Here is a 27,917-nt window from a genome sequence, read left to right as displayed (position 1 = left end):
TTGTTTCAAGACTTCAGCTCAATTCACACATTCTATGGGTCTGACCTGGTGTTGACTTCCTCCATGGCCTTAGAGACAAGGTGTTCACCTCTGTTGAGATCTTTGGAAATTAAAGGACTTTACATGTTTTCATTATGAGTGTTGTTTTCACAATTGGATGTTACCGATGACTGTATTTACTACATCTTTGTATACTCTAATGCCCTGTACACACGGTCGGATTTTCCGACGGAAAATGTGTGATAGGACCTTGTTGTTGGAAATTCCGACCGTGTGTAGGCTCCATCACACATTTTCCATCGGAATTTCCGACACACAAAGTTTGAGAGCTTGCTATACAATTGTCCGACAACACAAATTCAACGCACAAAGTGCCACACATGCTCAGAATAAATTAAGAGACGAAAGCTATTGGCTACTGCCCCGTTTATAGTCCCGACGTACGTGTTTTACGTCACCGCGTTTAGAACGATTGGATTTTCCGACAACTTTGTGTGACCGTGTGCAGGAGCGTAGCTAGGTCTACAAAAGATCTGGGGCTAGAGCCCATAGCAGCGTAGTAAAGAAAGTCATACGCTTGGGCGGGCATACACATGTATATACAGTAATATACGTGTGTGTGTATATATAAACCTAGAGAGCCCCCCACTTACATCAGGGTCCTAGAGAGCCCCCCCTTACATCAGGGTCCCCAGAGAGCCTCCTCCTTACATCAGAGTCCCCAAAGAGCCTCCCCCTTGCATCAGGGTCCCCAGAGAGCCCCCCACTTATGTCAGGGTCTCCAGAGAACCCCCCTTACATTAGGGTCCCCAGAGAGCCTCCCCCTTAAAATCAGGGTCCCCAGAGAGCCTCCCCCTTGCATCAGGGTACCCAGAGAGCCTCCCCTCCCCTTGGGGACCCCTGCAAAGACTCGGGGCTATGGGCCCCAGATTCGGGGCTTTAGCCCCAAAAGCCACCCCCTAGCAACGCCACTGACCGTGTGTATGCAAGACAAGTTTGAGCCAACATCCGTCGGAAAAAATCCATGGATTTTGTTGTCAGAATGTCCGATCAATGTCCGACCGTGTGTACAGGGCAATAAGTCCTTGGGCCCATGTATCCACACTCCCCTTCAAATAAAGTGTTTGTGGAATTAGATTCATGGACTTTGGTTGCTACATTAGTTTACTTATTTTGTTACTTTACAAGCAGATCTGAGGCTCAGAGAGGTGTATTTTTAGCGCCGTCCACTGTTTGTTCATGTTATTTGCAATTCCTGGATGATAAGAATTTGTTGATATTGACGGAAAATTGCCAAGTGTATGGACAGTTTAAGATAGCAGCACATTTTAGAGGACCTGTATTGCAACATGCACAAAATTAACCAAAACAACTCTGTTGGTAAAGTTGTGTTTGTTCAGGCAATGTATCCTTTAAGAAGTTCTTTCATTGTTTTTGAATCCCTTATCCAGGGCCGGGAGAAAGGGAACAAGTTTGCTGGACACTCCTGCAGGGTTGCCCTTGCTGGCTTTTATTGAGCCACCCACAACCTGCAAACTCTGCTGGTAGGGACAAGAAGTTTCTATACAAGGAACCTTCCTGTTCCTGAAAAGCACAGGGCCACGCAGCTGCCTGCATCTTCAGGAGGACTGTGGTGAGGGGCTGCATTGTTTATATGTGTAAAGGGGAGGGGGGCTGCATTGGTTGTATGTGTGAGGGGGAGGGGGGCTGCATTGTTTGTATGTGTAAGGGGAAGGGGGGCTACATTGTTTGTATGTGTTAGGGAAGGGGGCTGCACTGTTTGTATGTGTGAGGGAAGGGGGCTGCACTGTTTGTATGTGTGAGGGAGAGAGAGAGGAAGTCTGCATTGTTTGTATGTGTGAAGGGGAGGGGGGCTGCATTGGTTGTATGTGTGAGAGTGATGGGGCTGCATTGTTTGTACTGTATGTGTGAGGGGGAGGGGGAACATTTATGTGCTGAGTATACAGCATGCAGACTTAAGTCCTTATTATCTTTACCCCTTCAAGCCCTTCCCACTGTTACCACAGTGTGACCGTGCCATTTGTTCATCATGGTGCGCTATACATTTTCTTCCATTTGCAGTGCTCAAAGATGTCTCAGGTCTTTTACAATCCTTGCAATGCTGTTGGTGCCCACCTTTATTTGCTCTCTCTTATTTGCAATCTGCATAAGGAGAATGGCAGATGCAAAGAACACAACAGAGATGGCGAACCTTGGCACCCCAGATGTTTTGGAACTACAGTTCCCATGATGCTCATGCATTCAGCAGTGTAGTTGAGCATCATAGGAAATGTAGTTCCAAAACATCTGCTATGCATACTAGCTCATTATGCCTTTGTCTTGCGGGGTTTTTTTTGGTTACCCGGGTTTACAACCACTTCAAGGTTCAATCAGAGCTGCATTCTGCATATCTATTTCAGCATTTTTTGGGAATCAACCCAAATGAAAGAAAAAATCAGTTGAAGATGTCAATAATACTGTATATAATTTAGATCCAATCAGGAATAATAAATGAAACAACTGAATTGAAGAACAAATGTTTAATGCATCACGCGTTAAAATCCAAATTAAAAGAATAGGACGTTTTTCAAGCCACTTCATCACCTAATATACCACTGCAGGGAAAAATAGTATATGTTGTTAATATAATAATACCATTTAGTATGCAAATACTTTTTTACTTCACGTGTCTTTTTATATTTTTCTCCACATTTACATGAGGGCCAAGCTGTCCATAAAAGTGACATAACACTGCCAGGGTTGTTGCTATAACTGTTTAATTTTCCGCAAATTTTCTTCTGGGTTTGGATCTTTGGCCATCTTGATTGGCCTTGGCTGCGCATGCGCTGGAGATAATTTATCTCAGCAGATGTTAAAACTGTAAACCGAGCTGCATGTGCACAATACAATGTACATTGTGAACAAACAGATAAGTATATTACACATTATTTTATTAGTATTATAGAATGTAAAAAAAGGACAGTTTAAAAAAATGATACCTCTAAGCCTTGGGTTTTTGTCTACCCAATCTCCAATTATGGCCCCAAGGAAAAGGACAGAGCCTGCCACAACCAGGCCATAGACTGCAGTCAGTAATAAGCTGTTTCCATAGAGTTCTACCAAGAAGAGTGACACAGCAAAATGCCACATGCGATCACCCTGTAAGAAAACAAAAAAGTAACAACTATAAAAGCTGTAGCTAAAATGTTAAGGATTATGTTAGTTTCTAATGCCTTATTATAGGAATATAAATGGGTGTGAGGTTTCAAAAATAATGCTGGAAGTACAATGTACACAGAAAAGGCAAGCAGTTCATAATATACAAAGAAAAGATAAAATTTTAGTAAAACAGTATTTTAATATGATTTAGATGTTATCCCTTCTGTACAAATCCAGAAACAAAAAGATTATTACTCATGTAAAATTTTGTGGCTGGAGAAATATATAGAAATATAAAACGGTATCACATTCTTTATAATTGAATAGTTCAGTGTGAATGTTTTGGTAAATCCCAGATATTTATTAAAACGACAGATTGATCAAGAAATGACGCATGTTCAATAACAATAAATGAGCTCATTAATCAGTGCCATCACGGAAATATACAGTGCCTTGAAAAAGGATTCATACCCCTTGAGATTTTCCACATTTTGTCATGTTACAACCAAAAACTTAAATGTATTATATTGGGATTTTATGTGATAGGTTAACACAAAGTGGCACATAATTGTGAAGTGGAACGAAAATAAATGTTTTTCAAAATTTTTTTACAAATAAATATCTGAAAAGTGTGGTGTGCATTTGTGTTCAGCCCCCTTCACTCTGATACCCCTAACTAAAATCTAGTGGAACCAATTGCCTTCAGAAGTCACTTAATTAGTAATTAGAGTCCACCTGTGTCTAATTTAATCTCAATATAAATACAGCTGTTCTGCAAAGCACTCGGAGGTTTGTTAGAGAACCTTAGTGAACAAACAGCATCATGAAAGCCAAGGAACACACCAGACAGGTCAGGGATAAAGTTGTAGAGAAGTTTAAAGCAGCGTTACGTTATAAAAAAATATCCCTAGCTTGGAACATCTCACAGAGCACTATTCAATTCATCATCTGAAAATGGAAAGCGTATGGCACAATTGCAAACCTAGCAAGACATGGCTGTCCACCTAAACTGACAGGCCGGTTAAGGAGAGCATTAATCAGAGAAGCAGCCAAGAGGTCCATGGTAATTCTGGAGGAGCTGCAGAGATCCACAGCTCAAGTGGGAGAATCTGTCCACAGGACAACTATTAGTCCTGCACTCCACAAATCTGGCCTTTATGCAAGAGTGGCAAGAAGAAAGCCAGTGTTAAAAAAAAGCCATAAAAAGTCCTGTTTGCAGTATGCAAGAAGCCATGTGGGGGACACAGCAAGCATGTGGAAGAAGGTGCTCTGGTCAGATGAGACCAAAATTTAACTTTTTGGCCTAAAGGCAAAACGCTTTTTGTGTGGCAAATAAATAACACTGCACATCACCCTGAACACACCATCCCCACCGTGAAACATGGTGGTGGCAGTTCGCCTGTATGCTAGTCCAACGGACGAAAACCGACGCTAGGGCAGCTATTGGCTATCTACTTCCTTATTTTAGTCTGGTCGTACGTCATCACGTATGAATCCGTCGGACTTTGGTGTGATCGTGTGTGGCCAAGTCCGTTCGTTCGAAAGTCTGTCGGAAGTCCGTCAAAAGTCTGTCGAAATCTGTCGGAAAGGCCGTTGGACCTTTGATGCCGAAAAGTCCGCCCGTGTGTACAAGGCATTAGAGTCTGCAAAAGACTTGAGACTGGGACGGAGGTTCACCTTCCAGCAGGACAACAACCTTAAACATACAGTCAGAGCTACAATGGAAAGGTTTAAATCAAAGCATATTCATGTGCTAGAATGGCCCAGTCAAAGTCCAGACCTAAATCCAATTGAGAATCTGTGGAAAGACTTGAAAATTGTTGTTCACAGACACTCTCCATCGAATCTGTCAGACTTTGAGCTATTTTGCAAAGAAGAATGGACATTTCACTCTCTAAATGTGCAAATCTGGTAGAGACATACCCAAAAAGACTTACAGCTGTAATTGTAGTGAAAGGTGGCTCTACAAAGTATTGACTCAGGGGGGCTGAAAACAAATGCACACCACACTTTTCAAATATTTGTTTGTAAAAAAAATTGAAAACCATTTATCATTTTCCTTCCACTTCACAATTATGTGTCATTTTGTGTTGGTCTATCACAAACCCAATAAAATGCATTTCTGTTTTTGTTTGTAACATGATAAAACATGTGGAAAATTTCAAGGGGTATGAATACTTTTTCAAGGCACTGTATATAACATATACTGTTAAAAAGTCCTTGCCATACTTGCATAGTTCTCTGTAATGCAAGCTTGCAGGTATCTGAACATTGACATTTTTTAAAGCAGAGCTCCACCCAAAAAGGGGAAGCTCCGTTTATTTGCCACCTCCTTCCTTCCAATGCCACATTTGGCACCTTTCAGGGGGGAGCGGGTACCTGGTTTTGACAGGTACCTGCTCCCACCTCCAGCTTTTGCTTTTGCAGACTTTGCTGCGGCGAAAGTTCGGCCCCCCTCCTCCTTTCCCCACCGCCGGGCCATTCACAAAGCGCAGTGTGCTTCGTACATGTGCAGTAGGGTTTTCCCTTACCCGAGATGGCTGTGTCAGCACCTAAGAGATGATTAAAAAATCGGCTCGGGTGAAAATACCTCTGGATTCGTGGACAGGTAAGTGTTCTGGTATTAAAAGTCAGCAGCTACAGTATTTGTAGCTAATGACTTTTATTTTTTTTTCTGAAGGAGCCTGGAGCTCCGCTTTAAGTTTAGATATGCTAGGTTTAATCACAGGAGGGACTGCCATCTTTAATTGATATTACTCACATTCGCTAGGCAGCCCTAACTTATAAAGAGGTGTGTCGTTCGGAATAGGGAGTACTGCTAGTCTGGATGAAAAAATGCATAAAGTACACTTTGACCTTTATGGTGGTGTATCTCCCAACCCTAGACAAATTAACATATATTTTCAACAAGACATTTATCATGGTGCAGCGATTGAAAATATAAAATGCATGATAATATTGGTGTGATTTTTAACAGTGGCTAACTACAGCGGACTGAGTTCTCCGCGGTGCATCTCATAATAGAGTGGAAAAATATATAGTACCCTGCAAAAGTTTTGGGCAGGGGTGAGGAAATGCTGTAAAGTAAGAATGCTTTCAAAAATATATATTTTAATTGTTTACTTTTATTAATTTACAAAATGCAAAGTGAGCGGACAGAAGAAATATCTGAATCAAATCAAATCAAATCAATATTTGGTGTGACTACCTTTTGGCTTCAAACGGGACAGCCAAACATGGGTGGAAATTCGGTCGGTTTAGCAGGTACCAGCCAAATTTCAATTCATGTATCGGCAGGCTGATTGTACTCAAGTTGATCCATTGATAGACTTGGTCAGCCTGTTGAATTCTTCTACATGCGATTGCTGCCAGCGGCTATAGCCACTAGTAGTAATCACTGCATCCTGCCAGCTGGGAAGGCTCACTGCATTTGTCTTTGCCTGTGTTATAGTGGGTGTTGCTGTAAAAAGAAGCAAGCAGGCTGTGAAGTAACATGTCTGCAGGTCTGAAGCAGACCCAGTGGGGTCTATTTACTAGCCAGGAAATTAACTGTTTCTAAAAGAAGATAACTGTTTCTGCTGGACTTTTGTTTTTGGACTGTGATTCTTACTCCTTAAAGTGCTACTTAACCCAGGACCATACATTCACTATATCGGGTCTCCCACAATACACAGAACATGGAAATGCAGTTTATTTTAGTACAATTAAACTGCTAAATACCTTTTTTCATCAGCAGTTAGGGCAGTCTTGTGATGTCTAACAGTGTCTGGTTAAAGCTTGAAGGAGGAGTTTTCATTCTGCTCTGACTGTCCTATCAGGCTGCAGGACTCCTAACCTTCTGTTGAACAGTGCCGATTGGCCCTGTGCTGATCACATGCACTCTCCCAAGAAAAAAAAACAACTCTCTAGCAATACACACCATTTTGAGCATGTGCAGCTTGTCCCCTAGCCTCTGTTCTATCAGGAGATGGTGTGGGGATTGTGGAAAAGGGGAGGAACATAGAAGACATGAGCAAACAACCTTTCTACACAGTGCAGAGGATTAACCCCTTAGGTTCCACAGTGAGCATAATAAGCATGCTTTACTGCATATACAGACTAATTTTACTGTTGTGGGTTTAGTAACACCTTAAGGGAATCTTCTTGTTTCATTGTAAACGCTGACCAATAAACAATGGCGGGAAGCCCTTAAACCTACTTGGGGCATGGAATACCTCTTTGCGAGCTCTCCGCTTGAAGTTGAACCCCTCAGTAGTTATACTGCATCAACAAGATCTCTTCCAAACATGGATTTCAAAGCAGACTGGGGTCTCAAGATGTGCTGTTTAAGAAGTACAAAGAAATGCACAACATTGAGAACTGTAGAAGCAGTGGTTGGCCAAGGAATCTAAATACAGCAGGTAAAAGACACATCCTGCTTATTTCCCTCCAACTTCAGAAGATGCCCAGCAGTGCCATCAGCGCAGAACTGACAGGAACCAATGGGACTCTGGTACACCAACCTACTTTCCAGAGAAGTCTGAGGCCAGAAGTGGCCTTCATGGACAAATTGTGGCCAAAAAGCCATACCTCCTATGTGGAAACAGAGCTGAGTGACTCAACTATGTACAAAAACATAGGTACTGGGGTGTAGAAAAATGACTGCAGTGTTCTGGACTGATGAGCCAAAGTTTGAAATATTTGGCTGTAGCAGGAGGCAGTTTGTTTGCGAAGGGCTGGTGAATGGTACCATAATGAGTGTCTGCAGGCAACAGTGAAACCTGGTGGAGGTTCCTAGCAAGTCTGGAGCTGCATTTCTGCAAATGGAGTTGGAGATTTGGTCAGGATATAAGGTGTCCTCAATGCTGAGAAAAACAGGCAGCTACTATCCATCATGCCATACCACCAGGGAGGCGTGTGATCGGCCCCACTTTTATTATGAACTATCTTCAGAATAAAGAACAAGGAGTCCTGAAAGTGATATTTTGGCCCCCGCAGAGTCCTGATCTCCACATCACCAAGTCTGTCTGGGATTACATGAAGAGACAGAAGGATTTGAGACAGCCTACATCCACAGAACATCTGTGGTTAGTTCTCCAAGATGGTTGGAATAACCTACCTGCCGTGTTCCTTCCAAAACTGTATGCAAGTGTACCTAGTACAACTGTTGCTGTTTTAAAGGCAAAGGATGGTCACACCAAATATTGATTTGATTTGGATTTCTCTTCTGTTCATTAACTTTCCATTTTGTTAATTGATAAAAATTAATTAACACTTCTATTTCTGAAAGAATTCTTAATTTACAACATTTTTTTACACCTGCTTTAAACCTTTTGTACAGCAAATCAAGATAATCAAGATAATTTATGTACATACGAATATTGATTATTTTGATAATGGGGCCTCGCAATCTTTAAGTTTTGGAAGTTTTTTTAAATCATGACTGTTTAAAGTGACTCTGTCAGGGCATCAGCAAACCTCCTAAGGCACGAACCTGAAAAGAATGCATCGTAATACATACTTGTCTGTTGACCCATTTGCTAAGACCTCACTCTACAGCAGAGCTCCTGGGTTTATCTGAATGGACTGTGACTGCTCTTGCTGTTCCCTATTTACTGCAGAACGCAGCAGTGCCAAAGGAGTTGGCGAAATGAACCACAACGGCCAGTGGGGGACATGCTTTTACACACACCTGAAGGTGTGTAATATAATTGGTGCAGAGAACGCTACCACAGAAAAAAGTTTAAGCAAATGGTCCAACAAACAAGTATATTTAAAGCGGGGTTCCGGCCGCGAAAAAAAAAATGTAAAAGTCAGTAGCTACAAACACTGTAGCTGCTGACTTTAAATAAGTACACTTACCTGTCCTGGGAGCCCGCGATGTCGGCCGCCCGAGGCCGAACCATCCCTCGGCTCTCGGGTCCCGGCAAAGCCATCCTAACTAAGGGAAACAGGCAGTGGAGCCTTACGGCTTCACTGCCCGTTTCCTACTGCGCATGCGCAAGTCGCTTTGTGAATGAGACACGATGTGTTGTGGGACACACACAGTTCCCATAACACACCGCGCCCCATTCCCCAGAAGACAACGTGGGGAGGAGAAGACAGAATATCACCGTAGGAAGAGGCAGATTAGGAAGACTGCCTAGCAACAGCCATTTCAGGTGAGTTTTTTTTCTATTTCTATTTAGCAAAGGTAGAATTCTTTTAAGGCATGCCATACTATTTATGACGATATGGGAAAAAAAAACAACAAAACTAATTAAAGTGCTAGAATGTTTTGTTGACTAGTGCTCTGTACAAACAAGTTACCTCAAATTATGGTAATCCCAAATATGGATTAGTTTCAAAAATCATAGTTTTCATCAATGTCAGAAAGTATAGGCAACAATGTATTTCGCTGCTGAGACAGGACAGCTGTGATTCTTATATACAGAAGCCATTGTGCTTTACCTGACCCTCCTCTCCCCTTATCCATTCACAGAATGCTTTGAGAATTCTGTTCACTGTTCCCAAGTGTCAAAAAGCACTTTATCCCCAATTCAAAGATTCAGAGCTCCTTTTAGATAGTTTCCCCATGCCTGACTACCCTCAACATGCAGAATCCCCTTCTTTCTAATTGTCCCGGATCACACCTCTATATTCATTTGTCCTACACTCTACTCAAATAGAGCATTCTTTTTTTTCGTTTTTGGAGTATATAAGGAGTTTTTGCCCCCCAAAGACTGCAAATGGTGCGTCTGCCAAACACGTCACTCTCGTGTTGATACACATGCAAAACACTTGGACAAAACTTGTGCAAAGTTTGTAAAAACACTTCAAAATCCTTAGGTAAACGCTTTGACTATGCTCTGCTCAGGTGTGATTGCAGGCTAAAATTAAGGTTTGCGAGTTTTTCTATATTTTGTTCTTGGGTTTAGATGTATAATTCATTGTTTGCAGTGGTTTAGGAATGAATGCATTTGTTGCAAACACAATGCAATGCATTCGAAATATCTGTGTTAACAATTTTCATATACATAATTTGTAATCTAGCAAGAAATGCCGGCAACACAATTGCTTCTTCTTACAAATCTTTATTTGGCACTAACAACAGTGCAACATCCATAGTGCTAACGCGTTTCGGCCAGGGCCTTCCTCATAGCATACAGGTTTACAATAAAATCAAGTTTATATAGAAAAATATCAATTCCTCCTAAAAAGGGGGCAGTACAATCTAATTTAAAATCAATTGACAATTAAAAACATGAGGTTGGTGGAACCAGAGAAGGAGGGAAGGGAATATGTAGACATTGACTGAAAACTTTAGGAAAGAAATTAACCCATAGTGGAATCAAATTGTATTATTTTAAAAACAAATTCACTTCCATTCTACTATTCATTCCACTAGGGAATCGAGTATTCATTCAATCTGTGCATCCACCACACCTCCCGCTGCCCCCTAACAGATCTTCTCACCTGTTCCAGACCACAAATATATAGATCCTTTTTAATTTACCTTTCCAACAATTAATCTTTCTGAGGACTACAACTTATGAACTCAAATCTTAAGGGATAGATGTACGTTAAAACAAAGCAAGCTAATTTTTGCAGAAAATATTAAATTTAAAGAAAAATGTGTACTTATTCATTTTCCCTTAGTGAATAAAACTACTGGTGTGTACCAGGCTTTTTTGTCTCCACTCTGGATGGGTTAGACACTTTTGGACAGCAGCACTGTCAATCTGGGGATAGGGTATGATGAACCAGCAGATTTAAATAGATTTAAATAACGAATTAAAAAAAAAAAAACTTGAGCTAACACTTTGCAAGCATTTTATTTTTTGTTTTGGAATATAGGTTTTACAAAAAATAAATAATAAATAAAATAAATAAAAGCTGATTATTCTAATTACCACTGTCAGTAGTAAATGGTTTGCCTCAACCCTCTAACTTGACACTTTTGCTAGACAGCTTGGTCTGTTGAAGAAAGCTATAAAACAAACTTAACCCCTTGCCGACCAGCTCACGCTGATATATGTTGGTAGAAGGGCACGTACAGGCAGATCAACGTACCTGTACGTTGCCCTTTGCGGGCGCGCGCACGCCGCCGCGACCTCCATGAGTGTGTTCGCGGGTCCCCCAGACTTGATGTCCGCGGGGATACCTGCGATCGTCTCACGGAGAGGAAGAACGGGGAAATGCTGTTGTAAACAAGCATTGCCCCGTTATGCCTAATGACACTGACACTGATCACCGCTCCCTGTAATAGGGAGCGGTGATCAGTGTCGTGTCACACATAACCCCTCCCCCACACAGTTAGAACCACTCCCTAGGACACACTTAACCCCTACAGCGCCACCTAGTGGTTAACCCCTTCACTGCCAGTCACATTTACACAGTAATCAATGCATTTTTAATTGCACTGATCGCTGTATAAATCTGAATGGTCCCAAAATCGCGTCAAAAGTGTCCGATCTGTCCACCATAATGTCGCAGTCATGATAAAAATCGATGATTGCCGCCATTACTAGTAAAAAAAAAAAAAAATTATTAATTAAAATGCCATAAAACTATCCTCTATTTTGTAGACGCTATAACTTTTGCGCAAACCAATCAATAAACGCTTATTGAGATTTTTTTACCAAAAATATGTAGAAGAATACGTATCAGCCTAAACTGAGGGGAAAAAAAATGTTTTTTCATAGATTTTTTTGGGGATATTTATTATAGCAAAAAGTAAAAAATAATGCGTTTTTTTCAAAAGTGATCAAATGCCACCAAAAGAAAGCTCTATTTGTGGGGAAAAAAGGAGGTCACATTTATGGATTGGTAAGCTGCAATATAGCTTTTTGTTTTTGGGTTTAATATAATTTTAAATTGTATGGCAGTCTGGTGAAGGTCCCAGAAGCTGTCTTTTTTGTTCTTTTAATTTGTATTCCAATTTATGTTTTCCTCGCAAAGCCTCTCACTAATCTTTAGGAGAATGGTATCTGCTCTCCTTACAGCCTTGACTGGAAATGTGATGTTCGTGAAACATGTATCCCTATTCTCCTTGATATCTTATCTTGGTATATACTTCAGTACAGCGTCAAACTTCTTTTACTATTTAGAGGATTTTTTTTTACTTTGTCTTTAGTTTTATGCTGTTTCTTTTCCACATCTACTGCATGTAACCAGAACATTTTTAACAAAGGGTATCTTGTTGAGTTCATTCTCTCCCAAGAGTAGACAGCAATGCCATCTTTGCCTACTTGGCCAAAAAAATATCACCTACAATCCATCCAACCACACACAGTATGGTAATTGTTCTTGTTTCCCTCCTTTAAAATTATACAATGTTTAATGTGTTTGTTTTTGCATAGGTCAGATAACGCTTCAATTATTCTGAAATGCTTTGAACTATATTTGCACATTAGCAGTTGAAAATAAAATATAACCTGGATGACTTTTTTTAAAGAGCACCTGTGCACAGACTATACACTTTAAAGTGAAAAGAGTAGATTGATAGGTTGATAATCTAATGAGTGTGCTGTTTTTCCTTTCACTGTCTAGTCTGGTCACAAGGTGGGGTTGGGGTGAAGGTCAGGTCCTGTCTTCTGCCAGACAGGGCTGTGCTATAGCAGAACTGTGTAAACCTCAGAACTGGATGGACAGACATACAAAACACTGGGCACAATCCTTCATATTGAAAAGGTCTCTATTATAAATCAGCATTTGTTGATCCTGCAGAGGTAAACTGAGCTGAACATCTGGGACAAGTTCATTGGCGTCCATTTTTGAATACTGGTTGAGCATATTACTGTAGAGAATTTACCAACCTTCGGGAGCCGCTCTTATCACCTGGCACTATCAAATAGTGATATGTTTTGGAGGAGGATAACATCAGCAACAGGTCTTCTAACTTGCCCAATTAACTGTTCCCAAACACAACAGTCTCATATACACATAAGTCTTTCATCCAATCCAGCCAAAAACATCCTGTCAAAGTAATCTCATTTCTATACCTTAAATTAAAGAACATAAGTCACAGCTGCTCAAACATTTTGTAGGAAAATAAGACTTTAAACCTAGACTCTATAAAGATAAAAAAAAGGTAATGCAGTACTTCACAAACTATTCCCACAGCATGCCTTCCTCCACAGATGCTTCCTCCCTTTGGCCACATCAGTGCACATTCTTTCAGTTCAGTGGTCAGACCATGACTCTGTCCCTAAAATCTGTAGATCGATCCTCCACAAACTGCCCACTCCTCTGTGGACAGCGAACAATTCCTCACTCACATTTGAGCACATAGTCTCCGGCCTCCAACTGAAGTCCACTGATTACTTTAAGTTATTCAAGAACTCGGTTGTACCTCTATAACCCAGAAAGAAGTCTTCAAAGACATTATTAGAGGCCACATAATACCACACACTTCTAAGGCACAAATAGGACATATTTAACAATTAGTGCCTGATTTATGCCGCGTACACACGACCGGTTTTGCCGTCGGAATAAACTCCGAAGGTTTCTCCGACGGAATTTCATTCAAGTGGTCTTGCCTACACACGGTCAAACCAAAGTCCGACCATCCAGAACGCGGTGACATACAGCACATATGACGGGACTAGAAAAAAGGAAGTTCAATAGCCAGTAGCCAATAGCTTCCGTCTCATACTTGCTTCAGAGCATGCGTCGCTTTTGGTCCCTTCGAACAGCATACAGACGAGCGGTATTCCCTATAGGAATTGGTTCAGTCGGAAATATTTAAAACATGTTCTATTTCTAGGTCAGTCAGAATTTTCGAAAAAAAAAGTCAGATGAGGCCTACACACGATCAGAATATACGATGAAAAGCTTCCGTAGTACTTTTTTCTGTCGGACATTCTGCTCGTGTGTTCACGGCTTTAGAAGCAGCTTTGTTGATCTTCAAAACCAAAACCACACAACCCAACTGTAAAACACTAGAGGATATCAGAACAGGTTAACCTTTGTCTGACTGTCTGGGTAGTCTCTGTTGAATGAAGCAAAAATTTTACGCCAAAAGTAATAAAGCAGATACCACGCTAGCTTGCAAGTTGAGAACATTTTTTACTAAACCCACTCCTAAGTCCCTAAGATTAAACACAACTGCACCAGTAACCCTAAAATTTTTTGTGGAATTTAAATATCAGCTGTCCACGCTCTTTACAGCTTCTCCTTCAACAACTGCAGAGAAAATCCCCAATTTCCTATGGGGGATTTACTAACCCCCTATTCCCCAATCTTGCTGTGAGCTTCTAAAAGCTGATATCTTTGTATCTGAAGTTCAACAAACCATAAAATAACTCAGAGTCAATAAAAGACCAGGACTATTCAGATTCTTGGCCTTATTCTATAAGGTTCCATGCACACTGGAGATTCTCACTGTATGTAATCTGACATCGCAGCTAAAATTGAAGTATTGGCGTATAACACACACGCGCTATTTGCACTCGATTTTCAGGGTGAAAAGTGCGTCTTATACGCCAATAAATACAGTATTTAAAGATCAACGACTAGGTATCTATGTTTTTTCAAGATACAGTACCGTGATGCTATGGGCAATGCACAGTGCCTAAAACATTGAAAAATGGCAGGAACAAGAACAAAACTAGCTCACATTTTTTTGTAACTTTCTGTAAACGGTCATTTTCTTGAACATGCTAGCTTTAAATAACACTGTATTCTCCTTTTTCAAAATATGTATGTAGGCTATGCTCAAAGCTAAGCAGTTGGAATGTGTGGACAAGGGGAAGGGTCATTGAGAACTACATTCTGTTGAGTCTATTTTCTGCATAGGCATGTGGAGGGGGAGGGGTTGAGGACTAAGCTTAAACTCTCTTGAGTTAAGTCAGTATATTAAGTTCATTATGACTTTAGAACATGAAAGAGACCTTGAAAACAGGCTAAAATGCTCTGTAATCCTAGGAAACATTAACTAACTGCTATGCTTTATATCAAACCCATCTTTAACCTCCTAAAGTCCTAACTAAACCACCAGACAGCAACCTTACCAGGGCAGGTGGACCTACCTGTCATTAGACAGCAAAGAGCATTGACTAAAGTACACAGCGCCGATGTGGAACGGCTTTGTGCCATATTAACCACTGTGCTGACAATCACAGCAATCACCAATGTAAACAGTGTAGTATTGTTTACATTGGTGAGCCTTCCCCTTCCTATTTAAAACAGAGGAAGATGATAAATGATTGAATTCATCAATAAAATCCTCAAGCTGCAGGAAAGTAGAAGAGAACTTTAATCAAAGGCATATTATATTTACTTGATTTAACCTATTTGTTTACATTTCTTTAGTGTTGCTTCCTGGTTTCTGGCCTAGGCCAAAATGATTTCATACACTGCAGGAGTCTTCATGGGCATTTTTTCTTTCATCTGGAGGAGGGACGGTCTCAGCTAAGCACACCCTCCTGCCTGCCTGCCTGCCTGCCTGAGCCAAAGGAAAGATGGATTCCAGGAAGTAAATTCTACATGAATCACCTGACCTTACTCAAGATGGCTGTGGCTAGAAATGTAGGGGAGTGTTTTTCAGAGTGATGTCCCAACAAAAAAAAGCTTGGAGACATGGATGGGTGAGTTTGTTCTGAATATAATAATATAACTTACAGTCTATGGAATATGTCCCTTTTGCCGATTTTCTTTTGTTAGGACAAATGAAGATTTTCACTGCCACCTACCCCCACCTCTGTAATCTTTCAGTGCGGGGGGGGTTAATACAACTAACAGACTATATAAATAATAATGGTGCTGCTCTGTGAACTCAAATATAGGTGCTAGTAATAAACTAGAATAAAGTGCAAAATGCAAGAGAATTGTAGTGTAAACTGCAAAGTTATTATGAAACAAAGTGCAAATATAAAATATAAATCGGATGACCTATGTAAAAAGGTATATACTGTAAATACAAGTGCTAAAGTGCAAAGTGTAAATAATGTACAACACAGAAAGGAAATAACAATTAGCACAAAATGGTACTGAAAAACCTTAGTATAAATGTGAGTCATAAACTGACAGGCCAGGCAAGGAGAACATTAATCAGAGAAGCAGCTAAGAGGGCCATGGTAACTCTGGAGGAGCTGCAGAGATCCACAGCTCAGGTGGGAGAATCTGTCTACAGGACAACTATTAGTCGTGCACTTCACAAATCTGGCCTTTATGGAAGAGTGGCAAGAAGAAAGCCATTGTTGAAAGAAAGCCATAAGAAGTCCCATTTGCAAGAAGCCATGTGGGGACACAGCAAACATGTGGAAGAAGGTGCTCTGGTCAGATGAGACAAAAATTGAAATTTTTGGCCTAAAAGCAAAACACTACGTGTGGCAGAAAAATAACACTGCACACCACCTTGAACACACCATCCCCACCGTGAAACATGGTGGTGGCAGCATCATGTTGTGGGGATGCTTTTCTTCAGCAGAGACGGGGAAGCCAGTCAGAGTTGATGGGAAGATGGATGGAGCCAAATACAAGTCAATCTTAGAAGAAAACCTGTTAGTTTGCTAAAGACTTGAGACTGGAGCGGAGGTTCACCTTCCAACAGGACAACGACCCTTAACATACAGCCAGGGCTACAATGGAAAAGTTTAGATAAAAGCATATTCATGTGTTAGAATGGCCCAGTCAAAGTCCAGACCTAAATACAATTGAGAATCTGTGGCAAGACTTGAAAATTGCTGTTCATAGGTGCTCTCCATCCAATCTGACAGAGCTTGCAGTAAAAGGTGGTTCTACAAAGTATTGACTCAGGGGGGGCTGAATACAAATGCACACCACACTTTTTACATATTTATTTGTTCAAAATTTTGGAAAACCATTTATCATTTTCCTTTGTGTTGGCCTATCACATAAAATCCCAATAAAATAAATACATTTTTATTTTTGGTTGTAACTTGACAAAATGTGGAAACTTTCAAGGGGTATGAATACTTTTTCAAGGCACTGTAACTGGGTACTAATATTTATAGGCAAAGTTGATCCAGGGAATATCTGATTGCCTCTCGTGGGATCAGGAAGGATTTTTTACCCCTGCTGTAGCAAATTGGATCATGCTTTGCTGGGGTTTTTTACCTTCCTCTGGATCAGCTGGATTGTGTATATGGGATTGTAAATTTTTTTTTTTTTTTAGTTGAACAAGATGGACTTGTGTCTTTTTTCAACCTGACTTACTATGTAACTAAAAGAAGTGGAATCGGCAAAAGGGACACAATTTATTAATAGTAAGTTATGTCTTTTGTGGTGATTTTTCTGTTTGTGATTTAGGCTTTAAAGCCTAACTTCACCCATTTTGGTAGCTTCAGATAGAGTGGGGAAATGTTAAAGCCACAAATCACGATGGTTGCCTGGACAAACAGGGAGAGTGAACCTCCCTTTTTCTGTGTGCATTAGGCCTAAAGCTAAACTCTAACAGTAATGTTAATTCAAATCCATTTCTCAATAACCACAAATGATATAAAGCCATCTTGTGTGCACCAAATGTTTTAGCAAACCCAGACATTATTTTGTAAAAATATCAATGACATCATCACTGTGCTGTACAATTCAGAAAGCAGAGCTGTGGGAGGGGCCCAGCAAGCTCCACCTACTACAGGCTGCCTGCAGAAAACTATAGGATGGGCAGAGACAAGACCAGTCACCCTGCACAAGGAGACAGGGCAGAAGTGACTTGTCTTTATTACAGGAAGCTCCTGCATAGGGTTAGGGGTTAGGGTTTCACACTGGATTACTACACAGATCTAGAAGAAATACACAGAGCACACCAAGATTCAAGAAAGAACACAAATGTCTCTTGTATTTAGACTACATTTGCTAATCCCTGATGACCCGATTAAAATCTTGAGGTTGGATTCTGTGAGTGCTGTAAAAACCTGACAGATGCCCTAAACCCTCACCACTCTATCCAAAATATTTGTGGCTTAGAAAAGGGGTCTCCAAACTTTCAAAACAAAGAGCCAGTTTGCTGCCCTTTAGTGGGCAGTTCGAGAAAAATTATAAGATGAAACAATCAGCGCCACAAGTAAAAAATATTGTGATAAGATAACCTAATAATAAACGTGCACAGCTGCTAAACATTCCAAGTGGTACATCACATTACTGAGGAAGGCCTGTGATTGGCCGATACGCGTCTAGAAGGGAGGAGCTGATAGTCACATCCAGCCAGGCACTGTGTATGTGGACACGGTGGTGTTACTCTGGAGGTTTTTATGTGATTTTAAAAGTTTTTATCTTGTAAGTGCAACTTGTCTGTTTGGGGGCTTTGAATAAATTTGTAAACGGAGAACACTATGGTCTCTATACTTATTATTTATATGTCCTAAACTCATGGAATCTTGAGCCAAGCTGGGAGATGATCCGCTTCTTTGGATATTAATGAGCTGAGTTACCATTAAGAAAAGAGCCATCTGGATTACCCACCATTGATTGGGAAGAGGAAGTGAGAGCAAAGAGCTCGTGGGGAGATCAGCATGAGTTTTGACTCATCTGGGAGGTGAGCGCTCCATTTGAGGACGAACAATCACTGTGGTGGAATTGTGTGGATACACTGATCACAAGAAGAGTTTTTCATGTTTTATTTCTTCATTTTATGGACTATTCATTTATATGTAGGATTTATTTATTTTAGAGATTTGCACTTTATATTTATAATTTTACACACAGCGCTACATTTATTTATTTACTATCCAGTTAGAGCCCTTTCACACTATTATTAGCGGCGTTTTACCGTCGGTATGCGGCCGCTAGCGGGGCGGTTTTACCCCCCGCTAGCGGCCGAGAAAGGGTTAAATACCACCGCAAAGCTCCTCTGCAGAGGCGCTTTGCCGGCGGTATAGCCGCGCCATCCCATTGATTTCAATGGGCAGGAGCGGTGAAGGAGCGGTATACACTCCGCTCCTTCACCGCTCCAAAGATGCTGCTGGCAGGACTTTTTTTACTGTCCTGCCAGCGCATCGCTCCAGTGTGAAAGCCCTCGGGGTTTTCACACTGGAATGAAAGCAGCGGCACTTTCGGGTCGGTTTGCAGGCGCTATTTTTAGCGCAATAGCGCCTGCAAACCCCCCCAGTGTGAAAGGGCTCTTAGAGAAAAATGCCCTGGCGTTGGTGGGAGTAAACAAAAGGCTTGGTGGTCAGTGGGAGTAAAAAAAATCCATCACTAGTGTCCGTGAGAGGAATAGTGCTCCATCTCTGGTGACAGCAGGAGAATTAGTTCCCCATCATTGGTGTCAGTGGAAGCAATAGTGCCTCACATGAGGGGAAAGAATACTGTTCCAAGGGCCGTGTAAAGGCAAGCAAAGTGCCACAGTTTGTAGACCCCTGGTTTAAAATTATTATTATTATAAAGTTATAAAATAACTTTAAAGTGTGTTGAGGGTCCTTTCGTGCAAAATGCAACCTAACCGTAAGGTAAACGTGTGTGTGATGCATGCTGTGTTGCATTTTAACATGCACTTTGCTCCTCAGTGAGTGAAGTCCTGCATTAACTTTTTTATCTTCATAAAATCCAGCTTTAATGCGGGATTCCGGCTGTAAAAAAAAAAAGAATTAAAAGTCAGCAGCTACAAAGACTGTAGCTGCTGACTTTAAATAAGTACTTACCTGTCCTGGGTGCCCGTGATGTCGGCTGCCCGAGGCCGACCCGTCCCTCGGCTCTTGGGTCCCGGCACCGCCATCCTAGGTAAGGGAAACAGGCAGAGGAGCCTTGCGGCTTCACTGCCAGTTTCCTACTGCGCACGCGCGAGCGGCGCGGCGCTCTGTGAATGGCCCCTCACCGAGGAGCAGAAGACGCAGCGGAAAAGGAAGAGGCAGATTAGGAAGACTGCCTAGCAACAAGGGTTTAGGTAAGTTTACATTTTTTTTTCAAATGTTTTTTTTTTATTTTTTTTTTAGGATTTCTGGTGTCATTTTTTTTCAGGGTGGCCCTCCACTTTAAAATCTTATTTTCCTACAAAATATTTGACCAGCTGTTTGTTATATTCTTTAATTTATCTTTCAATTATTTTTATTCAACTTTTCACAGTACAAAGTAAGGGCCATGGCATTGATTTTAACAGTATATGATTTTCACAAACTGAGAAACAATCCTTATAATCACAGAAGACCCACTTCCCCCTCAGAAGAGGGGGGATAACTCTTACTATATTATCCTGTTTTCCTCCATTTGCATCCTGTTTATAAAAATTCTCAACCTTTTATTGGATAGACCTTCTGTATTGAGTGTCATATCATATCCTGTAATTCCATAACCATTATATAATAAGGGCTCTAGGGCACGCACCCCGCGCCAGGGTAAGCAGAACTTCAGGGATAACCCGCTTCCCTAAACCACGGGGCGATGCACCCCCGCCCAACAACACCTGAGAAAAAAGGAAATAGAAGAGGGGAGAAAAGAAAGAAGAGGGGGGAGAAAAGAAAGAAGGGGGGGGGGGACTCCACGCTCTGTGATAGACCCTTCAGGAGACTCCCTAGTCAGTGTGCTTCCGGGGGTCGTTCGTTAAGTAGTTGATCCAGGGATCCCATACTTTGTTAAACAACTTAATTTTGTCCTGTACAATTGCTGTCAATCTTTCATTTAACATAAGCCAAGATAGTTTATGTTTGATTTGGTCAAACGGTAGGACTGCTGACTTCATATTCTTTAATTTAAAGGCATAGTTCACCTTTACCAAAAACTGCCTATGCTGGTAAGGGGTGCCTATAGATAAAAACACATTGTCCAACTATGCGGCTTTAATCAATGTTAAATAATGCCCTTGAGGTGTAGGCCATTTACGTACCAGCCCGAAGCCTGACTGAAAAACTCATTGAAATGGCATCATCCTGCCCTAACTTGTTGCTAGGAAGTTTCTAAGACACTCCCAGCTGATTCAAACCCGTTCACATGTACTATCCCTCCCCTGACGAAGTAGCTCTAAGCTCAGTGATGCTGCACCAGAGGAGACAGTGGACTACACATGTGTGAGGGTTTGACAGCTCACTCCTGTGATGGCGGGGGTGAGTAGTAATGGTTGGATCCTAACAACAAGGCTGAAGATGATGATGCCGTCTCTGGGGAGGGGGTTTCCGACAAGCTTTGAGAGGTACAGTATGTAAATGGCCTACCCCTGTAGCAAGGGTATTATCCAACTATAGTCAAAGCTGCACAGTTTGTTTTTATCTACAGGCGCCTCCTAGCTGCATAGGCAGCTTTCTGGTAAAGGTGTACTAACTCTTTAAGGGCAAGTAAATGGTTGTACACCAGGACCATTTCTCTGACACTTTTAACTTGTTTTAGGCACTAAACTCTTCTCATCTGAAAACTAGCTTCAAGGTCTTGGCGTTGAAAACATACTATTTAAAATTACCCTATAAAATGTAATTTGCTAACTCAGTTATATTCACAACACCATTATGTACCATCTACTACCAAGGCAATGACTAATATGTTTTTGTGTCAGTGAAATGTTTTGACCGCACAACCACAACCGTCAACCAGACTTAGTTAATAACTTTATTTTGCAGAATTTCAAAAAATATTTATAACTGATTCTGAATATGTTTGGCAGCAAATATACTCAAAGAATCATCATTACAAGTATTTTTAGACGGTTACATATCTATATCATTATTTCTAAGATCTCTATGGTACATAAACATCTATATCAGTTGTGTCCAACCTAAGAGGGTGCAAGGGCCACGTGTGCATCAAGAGGAGTGGAGGGTCACATTTCACCCTAGAATTTTTTAATACAATTTTTCATTTAAAAAATATCAGCCAATGGCTATACATACTGTAACTAGAAAAAGACATGAATTTTACAGGGGAGCCCCCTTTCCAGAAAGCTTTATTATCAGGGGCCTCACCGCTCACCTGTGTACTGCTGCTTTATTCCCCTCTAACACCAGCCTATGGAAGCGATGTGCTGCCACAGACACACCCGCCCAAGGGTTTCTGCTTAGAGCTACATTAATAAACCCCTGATAATTTGTGTCAGTGGAGGCAGAAATAACCCTCAGTACTGGGGTCAGTGACAGTGATAATAACCTCCCCTTCATTGGTATCAGTGGCAGCAACAATAAACCCAAGCATTGGTGTCACTGGCAGTTATAATAAACCCACTTTGCTGGTGTCAGTGGCAGCAATAATATCCCTCAGTACTGGGGTCGGTGGCAGCAATAATATCCCTCAGTACTGGGGTCAGTGGCAGCAATAATAACCCCCCGCATGGATGTCAGTGGCAGCAGTAAAAAACTCCCACCCTTCATGGGTGTTAGTGACATCAGCAGCAATAATAAACTCCCCTTCATTGTACTTTGGGGGCAGCAATAATAAGCCTCAGCATTGGTGTCATTGGCAGCAATAATAACCCAGCAGCACTGGTGTAAGTGGCATCCATAAGAACCCCCTGTGTGTAACTGATGTCAATTACAGTGGCAGCCATAATAAGCCCCCCCTTCATTGGTGTCTCTGGCAACAATATAAACCCTCAGCATTGGTGTCAGTGGCAGCAATAATAACCCTCAATAATGGTATCAGTGGCAGCAATAAAAACCCTTGGCATTGGTGTCAGTGGCTGCAATAATAAACCTCAGCATTGGCATCAGTGGCAGCAATAATAACCCCCAGCACTGGTATCAGTGGCAGCAATAATAGCCCTTAACACAGGTGTCAGTTGCTGCCATAATAACCCTCAGCATTAGTGTCAGTGGCAGCAATAATAATCCCTAGCATTGGTGTCAGTGGCAGCAATATTAACCCCCAGCATTGGGGTCAGTGGCAGCAATAATAAGGCTCAACACAGATGTCAGTCGCAGCAATAATAAGCCTCAGCATTGGTGTCAGTGGCCGAAATAATAAACCCCAGCATTGGTTCAGCGAAAGCAATTATGACTCCCCTTCCTTCATTGGTATCAATGACAATGCCATCAATAATAAACAAACCTTTCCCCCTCCAAATTGGTGTCTATGAGATTGCCAGCAGTAATAAACCCCTTTCATTGTTAACAGTAGCAGCAATGATAAACTCCCCTTAATTGGGGTCTCTGGGAACTGGTTTTCAGCTTAAGGCTCGGTTCACACCATCCCCGCATCCGTCTCACAGCAAGAGGTCCGGTGCGTGCTGGTTCACAGGTTCACATTTTGGGCTGAATTCGAACCAAAAGACACACGTCTTTTTTCTGCAAAACGCACCGGACCTGCTGCGGAGATATGTGAACCGACTCCATGGAGAGCCGGTCACATTCTCCTGCTATGCGAATTGAATGCGGAGAAACCCGCATCCAATTCGCATAGGTGTGAACCCAGCCTGAAGCAAAGGCAGCAATAATAACCCTCAGCATTGATGCCAGTGGCAGCAATAAAAGCTCTCAGCATTGGTGTCAGTGTAAGCAATAATAACCCCCCTTCACTGGTGTCAGTGTCAGCAATAATAAACCCCCTTCATTGGTGTCAGTGTCAGCAATAGTAACCCCCCTTCACTGGTGTCAGTGTCAGCAATAATAACCCCCTTCATTGGTGTCAGTGTCAGCAATAATAACCCCCTTCATTGGTGTCAATGTCAGCAATAAAAACCCCCCTTCATTGGTGTCAGTGTCAACAATAATAACCCACCTTCATTAGTGTCAGTGTCAGCAATAATAACCCCCCTTCATTGGTGTCAGTGTCAACAATAATAACCCACCTTCATTAGTGTCAGCAATAATAAACCCCCTTCATTAGTGTCAGTGTCAGCAATAATAACCCCCCTTCATTAGTGTCAATGTCAGCAATAATAACCCCCCTTCACTGGTGTCAGTGTCAGCAATAATAACCCCCTTCATTGGTGTCAGTGTCAGCAATAATAACCCCCCTTCACTGGTGTCAGTGTCAGCAATAATAACCCCCTTCATTGGTGTCAATGTCAGCAATAATACCCCCCCTTCACTGGTGTCAGTGTCAGCAATAATAACCCCCTTCATTGGTGTCAATGTCAGCAATAATAACCCCCCTTCATTAGTGTTAGTGTCAGCAATAATAACCCCCCTTCATTGGTGTCAGTGTCAGCAATAATAACCCCCTTCATTGGTGTCAGTGTCAGCAATAATAACCCCCTTCATTGGTGTCAGCAATAATAACCCCCTTCATTGGTGTCAGTGTCAGCAATAATAACCCTCCTTCATTGGTGTCAGTGTCAGCAATAATAACCCCCTTCATTGGTGTCAGTGTCAGCAATAATAACCCTCCTTCATTAGTGTCAGTGTCAACAATAATAACCCCCCTTCATTGGTGTCAGTGTCAGCAATAATAACCCCCCTTCATTGGTGTCAATGTCAGCAATAATACCCCCCCTTCATTGATGTCAGTGTCAGCAATAATAACCCCCTTCATTGGTGTCAATGTCAGCAATAATAACCCCCCTTCATTAGTGTCAATGTCAGCAATAATAACCCCCCTTCATTGGTGTCAGTGTCAGCAATAATACCCCCTTCATTGGTGTCAATGTCAGCAATAATAACCCCCTTCATTGGTGTCAATGTCAGCAATAATAACCCCCTTCATTGGTGTCAGTGTCAGCAATAATAACCCCCTTCATTGGTGTCAGTGTCAGCAATAATACCCCTTTCATTGGTGTCAATGTCAGCAATAATAACCCCCTTCATTGGTGTCAGTGTCAGCAATAATAACCCCCCTTCATTGGTGTCAGTGTCAGCAATAATAACCCCCTTCATTGGTGTCAGTGTCAGCAATAATACCCCTTTCATTGGTGTCAATGTCAGCAATAATAACCCCCTTCATTGGTGTCAGTGTCAGCAATAATAACCCCCTTCATTAGTGTCAGTGTCAGCAATAATAACCCCCCTTCATTGGTGTCCGTGTCAGCAATAATAACCCCCTTCATTGGTGTCAGTGTCAGCAATAATAACCCCCCTTCATTGGTGTCAGTGTCAACAATAATAACCCCCTTCATTAGTGTCAATGTCAGCAATAATAACCCCCTTCATTGGTGTCAGTGTCAGCAATAATAACCCCCCTTCATTAGTGTCAGTGTCAGCAATAATTACCCCCCTTCATTGGTGTCAGTGTCAGCAATAATAACCCCCTTCATTGGTGTCAGTGTCAGCAATAATACCCCTTTCATTGGTGTCAATGTCAGCAATAATAACCCCCTTCATTGGTGTCAGTGTCAGCAATAATAACCCCCTTCATTAGTGTCAGTGTCAGCAATAATAACCCCCCTTCATTGGTGTCCGTGTCAGCAATAATAACCCCCTTCATTGGTGTCAGTGTCAGCAATAATAACCCCCCTTCATTGGTGTCAGTGTCAACAATAATAACCCCCTTCATTAGTGTCAGTGTCAGCAATAATAACCCCCTTCATTGGTGTCAATGTCAGCAATAATAACCCCCCTTCATTGGTGTCAGTGTCAGCAATAATAACCCCCTTCATTGGTGTCAGTGTCAGCAATAATAACCCCCTTCATTGGTGTCAGTGTCAGCAATAATAACCCCCCTTCATTAGTGTCAGTGTCAGCAATAATAACCCTCCTTCATTGGTGTCAGTGTCAGCAATAATAACCCCCTTCATTGGTGTTAGTGTCAGCAATAATAACCCCCCTTCATTGGTGTCAATGTCAGCAATAATACCCCCCCTTCATTGGTGTCAATGTCAGCAATAATAACCCCCCTTTATTGGTGTCAGTGTCAGCAATAATAACCCCCCTTCATTAGTGTCAATGTCAGCAATAATAACCCCCCTTCATTAGTGTCAGTGTCAGCAATAATAACCCTCCTTCATTGGTGTCAGTGTCAGCAATAATAACCCCCTTCATTGGTGTTAGTGTCAGCAATAATAACCCCCCTTCATTGGTGTCAATGTCAGCAATAATACCCCCCCTTCATTGGTGTTAGTGTCAGCAATAATAACCCCCTTCATTGGTGTCAAAGTCAGCAATAATAACCCCCCTTCATTAGTGTCAATGTCAGCAATAATAACCCCCCTTCATTAGTGTCAGTGTCAGCAATAATAACCCCCCTTCATTAGTGTCAGCAATAATAACCCCCCTTCATTGGTGTCAATGTCAGCAATAATACCCCCCCTTCATTGGTGTCAATGTCAGCAATAATAACCCCCCTTTATTGGTGTCAGTGTCAGCAATAATAACCCCCCTTCATTAGTGTCAATGTCAGCAATAATAACCCCCCTTCATTAGTGTCAGTGTCAGCAATAATAACCCTCCTTCATTGGTGTCAGTGTCAGCAATAATAACCCCCTTCATTGGTGTTAGTGTCAGCAATAATAACCCCCCTTCATTGGTGTCAATGTCAGCAATAATACCCCCCCTTCATTGGTGTTAGTGTCAGCAATAATAACCCCCTTCATTGGTGTCAAAGTCAGCAATAATAACCCCCCTTCATTAGTGTCAATGTCAGCAATAATAACCCCCCTTCATTAGTGTCAGTGTCAGCAATAATAACCCCCCTTCATTAGTGTCAGCAATAATAACCCCCTTCATTAGTGTCAGCAATAATAACCCCCCTTCATTAGTGTCAGCAATAATAACCCCCCTTCATTGGTGTCAGTGTCAGCAATAATAACCCCCCTTCATTAGTGTCAGTGTCAGCAATAATAACCCTCCTTCATTAGTGTCAGTGTCAGCAATAATAACCACCCTTCATTGGTGTCAGTGTCAGCAATAATAACCCCCCTTCATTGGTGTCAGTGTCAGCAATAATAACCCCCTTCATTGGTGTCAGTGTCAGCAATAATAACCCCCTTCATTAGTGTCAGTGTCAGCAATAATACCCCCTTCATTGGTGTCAATGTCAGCAATAATAACCCCCCCTTCATTAGTGTCAGTGTCAGCAATAATAAACTCCCCTTCATTAGTGTCAGTGTCAGCAATAATAACCCCCCTTTATTACTGTCAGTGTCAGCAATAATAACCCCCCTTCATTAGTGTCAGTGTCAGCAATAATAACCCACCTTCATTAGTGTCAGTGTCAGCAATAATAACCCCCTTCATTGGTGTCAGTGTCAGCAATAATAACCCCCTTCATCAGTGTCAGTGTCAGCTATAATAACCCCCTTCATTGGTGTCAGTGTCAGCAATAATAACCCCCTTCATTGGTGTCAGTGTCAGCAATAATAACCCACCTTCATTAGTGTCAGCAATAATAACCCCCTTCATTGGTGTCAGTGTCAGCAATAATAACCCCCCTTCATTGGTGTCAGTGTCAGCAATAATAACCCCCTTCATTGGTATCAGTGTCAGCAATAATAACCCCCTTCATTGGTGTCAGTGTCAGCAATAATAACCCCCCTTCATTGGTGTCAGTGTCAGCAATAACCCCCTTCATTGGTGTCCGTGTCAGCAATAATAACCCCCTTCATTGGTGTCAGTGTCAGCAATAATAACCCCCTTCATTGGTGTCAGTGTCAGCAATAATAACCCCCCTTCATTGGTGTCAGTGTCAGCAATAATAACCCCCTTCATTGGTGTCAGTGTCAGCAATAATAACCCCCTTCATTGGTGTCAGTGTCAGCAATAATAACCCCCCTTCATTAGTGTCAGTGTCAGCAATAATAACCCCCTTCATTGGTGTCAGTGTCAGCAATAATAACCCCCTTCATTGGTGTCAGTGTCAGCAATAATAACCCCCTTCATTGGTGTCCGTGTCAGCAATAATAACCCCCCTTTATTGGTGTCAGTGTCAGCAATAATAACCCCCTTCATTGGTGTCAGTGTCAGCAATAATAACCCCCTTCATTGGTGTCAGTGTCAGCAATAATAACCCCCTTCATTGGTGTCAGTGTCAGCAATAATAACCCCCCTTAA

The 27,917-nt window shown here is 41.7% G+C and overlaps 1 protein-coding gene across 1 annotated transcript in view; it reads right to left on the bottom strand.

Annotated features, from left to right (window-relative positions):
* SLC40A1 (solute carrier family 40 member 1) overlaps positions 1–27,917 on the bottom strand; it is a 109,901-nt gene that overhangs the window by 64,908 nt on the left and 17,076 nt on the right. Inside the window, exon 3 of the mRNA XM_073633162.1 lies at positions 3,000–3,159. Within this exon, the coding sequence (XP_073489263.1) occupies positions 3,000–3,159 (160 nt within the window). The remainder of the gene's footprint in view (positions 1–2,999; positions 3,160–27,917) is intronic.

Source organism: Aquarana catesbeiana, linkage group LG06, assembly GCF_042186555.1.
Source record: "Aquarana catesbeiana isolate 2022-GZ linkage group LG06, ASM4218655v1, whole genome shotgun sequence".
In the NCBI taxonomy this organism is placed as follows: domain Eukaryota; kingdom Metazoa; phylum Chordata; class Amphibia; order Anura; family Ranidae; genus Aquarana; species Aquarana catesbeiana.
The sequence above is the reverse complement of the archived record's forward strand: the minus strand, read 5'-3'. Positions and strand labels throughout refer to the sequence as shown.